Here is a 6,491-nt window from a genome sequence, read left to right as displayed (position 1 = left end):
CCCCGGGCCTCTGCTCTACAAGTGATATCTTTCCTGGCTTAAATCTTCAGAAAGTGAAGGTTTGAATTCATGATGTTGCCAGACAACCATGCTTTCAGAGTGGTCTCCACTGTGAACAACAAATCCCTTAACCATTACTTCCCAGGGAGAGAATTATCACCGAGACGAGAGCAGCAGCACAGGGCATCAGTCACCACAGGAGAGGGAGGCAGTTCTTCTCGGTTGACTTTTGATGTCTATAAGACATCTTCTTATATGGAGTTATCCTGAGCTCCTTTAGCTATATGGCAAGAAGTACTTCCCAGAGGACATCTATACTTGACTCTCTTTACAGTTTCTTCCTTTGAGTCAGTGGCCTCAAGAGAAAGAATTTTCAACAAACCCAAATCCTGATCAGAAGTCACAAAATGAGTCTCTCCCTATACTGAAGGAGGACTTAAATATTATTATGATGGCATCCATATAATGGTAAAAGAAATGCCCTATCTTAACAGCTGGGCTATTTCTGTTACTCAGTCCAAACAGGGTCCAGCCCTTCTACACCTCACCTTCCTCTGCAAGTCCAGGGAGAATGAGATACAAATGAGGGCTTAGCCAGTGCTTGCTGGGCTCAGAGAAAGTTCAGTCGGCTTCACTAACAAAGGCTACCCCCCAGGCCAGGCCCCAGCATAAACACAAAGGCAGAGCTCACCTTCATTGAGGTTGCTGAGAATCTGACACTCATTGTGGCTAATGTTGGCTTGGAGGTGACCAGCCCTCGGATATGCTTAGCATCACAATGACTTATCTGGAACAAACAACAGTTGTATCTCAGAAATGGCATCCTGGCCCCTCAGAAACCCCAGGAACTAGATGTTCATCCCACAGGCAAGCTCAAATCCCTAGGTAAAAGATGACTCAAAACTTGGCCTCTTTTATTCCCCAGGGAGTCTCAGTTGCAGATAAACATTTTAAGTATCTAGTAAGAAAGGCATGTAGCCAGGCATGCTGGCGTACACCTTTAGACCCCACTCAGGAGGCAGAGGCAGGCAGATCTCTGTGAGTTCGAGGCCAGCCTGATCTTGCCTCAAAAATGGACGCTCAGGTTCCTTATGAGCCACAAATTCCATTTTTGTGGTTAAGGGCTACTGGGAACTGGTAGGATCTGGGAATCAGTGATGGAGAACAGGGGCATGCAGCCACAGCACATGGAGCATCTCTCCTGCTTACCCAGCCTGACCCTCTGTCCTCAGGCAATACAGGTCAATGGAAGCAGGCTTCTGGAATTCAAATTCAATATCCTGGCCTAACTTCCTCACTTCCCCAAGCCTCAGTTTCCTCAATTGTAAAATTGAGAACAAAAGTATCCAAACTTCACAGAGAAGTTGGGGAGACTTGGTCAAGAAGACATGGGCACTGGGTAGAGCTGAAGACAAAAACCAAGTTCAGGAAACATGTGGTTTTATTTTATAAAAAACAGCTTTCATTGTTCATTACTGACTCCCCTTTCTTTTTAAAAATGACAACAAAATTAGTGTTAGGAACCAGAATTCAGTAGAAAGTAATATAAAGCATTCTTCTTAGGGATGGGTGCCCTTGACTGGGAAAACAAAGAGTTGGAATTGCCTCTGTCTGGCCTTAGGATGATTTCTATGACTTCTACCTGAATAACACATGGTCCTGACTCCATGAGAGGCCGGAGCGAACTAATTTCTGTGGATCTGGTCTCTAATACCTCTGCTGCCTACAATAGGGGTGGAGAACTGCAAACCAGCTAAGGACAGAAAAGGCTCCTTTCTGGCTTTCCCCTTTTCTGGCTTGATTTCCTTGGACAGAATCTGCCAACATGTTGCCAAATATTAAAGCAACGGTGCCTTACCACTTGCTATCACAACCATTCCCTGCAAAGAGACAACAGAGCAAGACACTGCTGGGCAGGCTCAGCCCTGCCTGCTCACTAGCAGCCTTGGGCCTTACCTCTACCTGATGAAGAGACTTGAATATAGAAAGATCAAAGGGCAGGAGCTGCTCCTGAATGTTGCTGGTCCCAAAAGGTCCTTCTGTGCCAGAAACCTGAGGTCAAAGATGGATTTAAATTAGGGGTGCTGTAGTGAACTCCCGTTTTGCGCTCTTGGGTGAATGTGGCCACAGCTGCCAAACTCAAAGCTCTGACCACTTCAACTGTATTCAGACAATGGGTCACGATGCCCCCTGGTGCTCACAGGCAGAAACACAGTATCAACAACACCAGGAGGCTTTCATCCACTGAGAGCCCAGTCTTGGTCTCCTTCACACACTGCCAGCTGGTGAGCTGTCAGACAACTGAGAGACGCTCTACAGCTATTCTGCTGTAACTGTACCTTAAGGTACCTAAGGCGACAGGTGAAGTCTAGGATGTGCCCAAGGTCAGTCTTGGCATCACCGCTGGCACAAGTAGGCTTTCCTTGCTGTAGCTGCTCCGTGACAGCATAGAGCTGCAAGGGCCTGATGGCAAAGACCTCACCGGCTCCTAGAAGCTGTTCTCCTGTAACAGTCAAGTTCAAGAGTGAGTGTCCAGCCCCAGTCCAGTCCCAGCCTATTGGACAGCCAGGGGAGACAAGCACCAAGCCAACAGTCAACAAGCATGCAGCAAGCACCTATGACAAGCATCCACCCCACCCACCATGCGAAGCTACAGTCTTAGGTACATAGGAGTGGCCCTTCTGAGCTCATACCGGGCACAGGGCAATCCTGGACACATGATGAGAGAGAAGGGAAGAGCTGTGCAACTGGGGAGCCCTCCTGAAGGGTGAGGTGTGGTGGAGAGCTAAGGCCCCGAGCCAAGAGGAGGCTGGGAGAGGCAGTACTCTAGGTGTCACAACTACCCTGCACCCTCTAATATACAGAGACTAAGGTCAGTTAGAGACCTAAGATGCCAGTGTTTAGGCCTTAAATTGCTCCTTCTAGCAGGTTTCCGTACCTCTGACCACTAGTACCCTTACCTTTACCCCAGGGAAAGCAGTAAGATGCTAAATGTAAGCCTGCTGGCGGGGCGTGCTCATTCTACTACTGTTAATTGTTAATATGAACATGACCCAAGATTGGCTTCTACTTGCGATCTGAACACTTTCAAGCAAGGACAAACCAGGTGCAAGATGGCAGCATGCCAGCCACCTTCCAACACCCCGTGTGACTTGGGAATAGATCCTGAGACGTAGGTGAGTCCCAGGCACTCACCTTACACAAGCCTGGCTACCTGAGTTTGATCCCCAGAACCTACATAAAGGCGGAAGGAGAGAACTGACTCTACCAAGTTGTCCTCTATCTCCACATGTGTGCTGTGACACATGTGCCCACACACACATACCCCGCAATAATCAATTATAATAGAGAATCTTAAACACGAAGGATCCTCACCTACAGGGCAAGTAGTGGGTAGACTGGGGACCAGGGCCAAGAACTTGACACCCTCAAGGAGGTGGGTAGGATCTAATATAAACTCAGTGCCACCCTGGGCACTAGGCAATGCCCCCAGCATTTCAAGAGCCAATGGCTATGTACCTTTTTCAAAGAGTTCTTCAGCCAGTGCTGCAGTGATGCCATTTATTTCCTGTGGAGACACAAACCCTGCAGTTAGAGGTCCATCTGCCCATCGCTGGAATTGCACAGTCCCTGCTATCCACTCACTTCGCTCCTGCAGGGTCAGCTCTAGATCTCAGGAGTGTCCAATCTTTTGACACTGCAATTAAGACACTGTCACCAACAAAATTCATACTTGAGAACTGCACAATCAAGTAACAACAATACATCACAAGAAGCATCTCATAATGCTTTAAGTAAGTTTTCTGTTTTGTGTTGGGTTGCATTCATAGCTATCTTAGACCACACATAGCCTGCAGGCAACAAGTAGGACACAGCTTCTAGATAGAGAACAACTAAAGGAGGGAGGAAACGTAGAATGAAGGAAGAAGTTTAGAAGGGGGGAGGCTAGAGAAACGGCTCAGAGGTTAAGAGCACTGAAGTCCTGAGTTCAATTCCCAGCAACTACATGGTGGCTCACACCCATCCTCAGTGAGATCTGGTGCCCTCTTCTGGCATGCAGGTGTACATGTAGGCTGAACACTGTACACCAAAAATAAATCTTTTAAAAAAAAAGAAGTTTAGAAAGGGAACTGTTTTCAGATATATGGAGAGCTGAGCATTTCCTCAAAAACAACTGCAAGTCTGCACAGGCACTGGCTGAGTGGGCTGCAGCCCAGGGGCCAAAAAAGCCTGACTTATGCCAAGGGTTGGCTGGGGGAGTCAGCAGCTTCCTCACTAAGTATGGGGCTCCCAGGAGAGGGTGTGGCAGGGAAGAAATCCTGATTCTTTTGGGAAAAAAGAGGCCCTGACTAATAGAATACGAGACTTTGCAGCACCAACTTTCCCTAGGAATGACTATTTCCACCTTCTCTCAGGTCAAATGTTTCTTCAAAGAGTGGAAACTAAGCGGTTATGGCAGCAAACGCCTTTAATCCTAGCACCCAGGAGTCAGGGGCAGATGGATCTCTGTGAGTTTGAGGCTAACCTGGTCTGCAAAGCAAGTTCCGTTCCAGGGCAGCCAGAGAAACCCTATCTCGAAAAACAAACAACAAAAAAAAAAAAAAAAAAAGGAAGGAAGGAAGGAAGGAAGGAAGGAAGGAAGGAAGGAAGGAAGGAAGGATGTCTTTTTCCTGCGCTCAAGCCTCCCAGATTCACAGCAGCACAACAAAGCCCCAGGGTCACTAGAAAGATACAGCAAGGGTGTTCCAAATGCCACACAAAGCCACAAAGTGAACAGCAAGAACCAGTCTTCCCTCACATTAACAGCTACCACGCTGGCTTTAAGTCACAGCAGACAGTGTCTAAGTACTAGGTAGGTCCTGGCTCACTGACTTCTCCCGCCACCCTATAGATGCTGTTACACAAACAAGCAAACACAGGAGGAAGGTGTTGAGGCTCCAGCTTTATGACTATAAACCAGCAGGTTTAAACACTCGAGCACTTGATCTTGGTCCTCTCAGAACATAGCCAATTGCTTCTGCACTCAAAACAATCGTGGGGAAAGAGATGGCTCAGTGGTTAAGAACACTTGCTACTCTTCCAGGGGACTTAGGTTTAGATTCACATGGCTCACAACCATTAGTAACTCCAGTTCCAGGGAATTTAACCTCCTCAGGCACCAGTCACAGGCATGGCACACATACATACACGTTAGCAAAACACTCAGACACATGAAATACTAAAAATCTAAAAAAAAAAAAAAAAAAAAAAAAAAAATAAAACAATCATGAGATTTGGAGACACTCGCCAAAACCTTTAGCCCCACCTCCCACAGGTAAGAAATTAAACTTACTGACAGCAGTCCACAGGTCTTTTTGTAAGCAAGCCCAGATGGAGGCAGCACGTAACCCCTCGCAACTCACAGGGCACGCAATCTCCTCTTACGCAATCTCTTACGCATTTATGGGACTTAGAAAGCACCAGGTGGCAGAGGACAGGGTGTCCTTTTCCTGTGACCTCATGAGTTGTTTGTCTCTTCCTTATAATGTTTTATACATCACAGCTATCTGCCTCAAATACCAGGAACTGAATCTGGGGCCTCTATCCCTCAACCACAGCAGACAACCTTTTATTTTATTCTGTTTTAACTGGGTGGCTTCAATTTCAGAATCCTTCCGCCTCAGCCTCCCAAGTAGGTGGGAGCTATGAGCCCTTCACCCAGCTCACGACAGCAATCTTAACAGCTGGGAATATGCAGTAATCGTTTCCTCCAGCCTGCGTGCACGTTTGTCCTTTGTTCAAGGTGGTTTTCTTAACATAGTGAGGTTTTTTATTTTTATGTTTAAGTTTTAATTCTTTTCCTTTGTGACTATGAGATCTCTTCTTTTACTCTAAGAATGTAAGACTATTATCCCAGTTTTCTCTTGACCTCATGATCTTTAAAAGCTGTGCTTACAGAGTTTGCTTGAAATACAGTTTATATATAAGAATTGCTCATTTCCCACGTCACCAGAGAGAGAAGATAAGCTGCGGCACTTCAGCATTAGAGAGCTCAGCGCATAGGTCAAATGTAAGAGGCTAACAGAGCAACAGGGTTCTAGTCAGTAGAGGCTATGGGGTCTCTGAAGCGCAACTTCAGTCTCTTACAACCTCCTAAAGCCCATGAGTTTACCCTGGCAGCTGTGAGGATCCGAAGTCAAGGAAAAGCTTGGAATGGCCTACAAGCAAGTCTCCCATGCACTTCTGAGAAGCATGGCCTTCTTTCCTGTCCTCCTCTAGCCAGACCTCCTAGTGCTAAGGTACCAGAGGCTGCCGGCTACACTTAACCTCAACTCCACAGGCCTCTCAGGCAAGGAGCCTGCTAGAAGGCTCTTGAAAAAAAAGAGCTTCCTAGCCGGGCGGTGGTGGCACACGCCTTTAATCCCAGCACTCGGGAGGCAGAGGCAGGCAGATCTCTCTGAGTTCAAGGCCAGCCTGGTCTACAAGAGCTAGTGCCAGGACAGGAACCAAAA

The 6,491-nt window shown here is 47.1% G+C and overlaps 1 protein-coding gene across 4 annotated transcripts in view; it reads right to left on the bottom strand.

Moving 5' to 3' along the window:
* The window catches only part of Nisch (nischarin), a 35,955-nt gene that overhangs the window by 18,300 nt on the left and 11,164 nt on the right, over nucleotides 1–6,491 (bottom strand). For all 4 annotated transcript variants that reach the window (XM_013346916.2, XM_013346917.2, XM_005348726.2 and 1 more), the window contains exons 4-7: nucleotides 3,520–3,568; nucleotides 2,340–2,503; nucleotides 1,957–2,052; nucleotides 692–787 (exon numbers count right to left, since the gene is read on the bottom strand). In XM_013346916.2, the coding sequence (XP_013202370.1) occupies nucleotides 692–787; nucleotides 1,957–2,052; nucleotides 2,340–2,503; nucleotides 3,520–3,568 (405 nt within the window). The remainder of the gene's footprint in view (nucleotides 1–691; nucleotides 788–1,956; nucleotides 2,053–2,339; nucleotides 2,504–3,519; nucleotides 3,569–6,491) is intronic.

This window comes from Microtus ochrogaster, chromosome 6, assembly GCF_000317375.1.
Source record: "Microtus ochrogaster isolate Prairie Vole_2 chromosome 6, MicOch1.0, whole genome shotgun sequence".
NCBI lineage: Eukaryota > Metazoa > Chordata > Mammalia > Rodentia > Cricetidae > Microtus > Microtus ochrogaster.
This window is presented reverse-complemented; position numbering and strand designations above follow the sequence as displayed.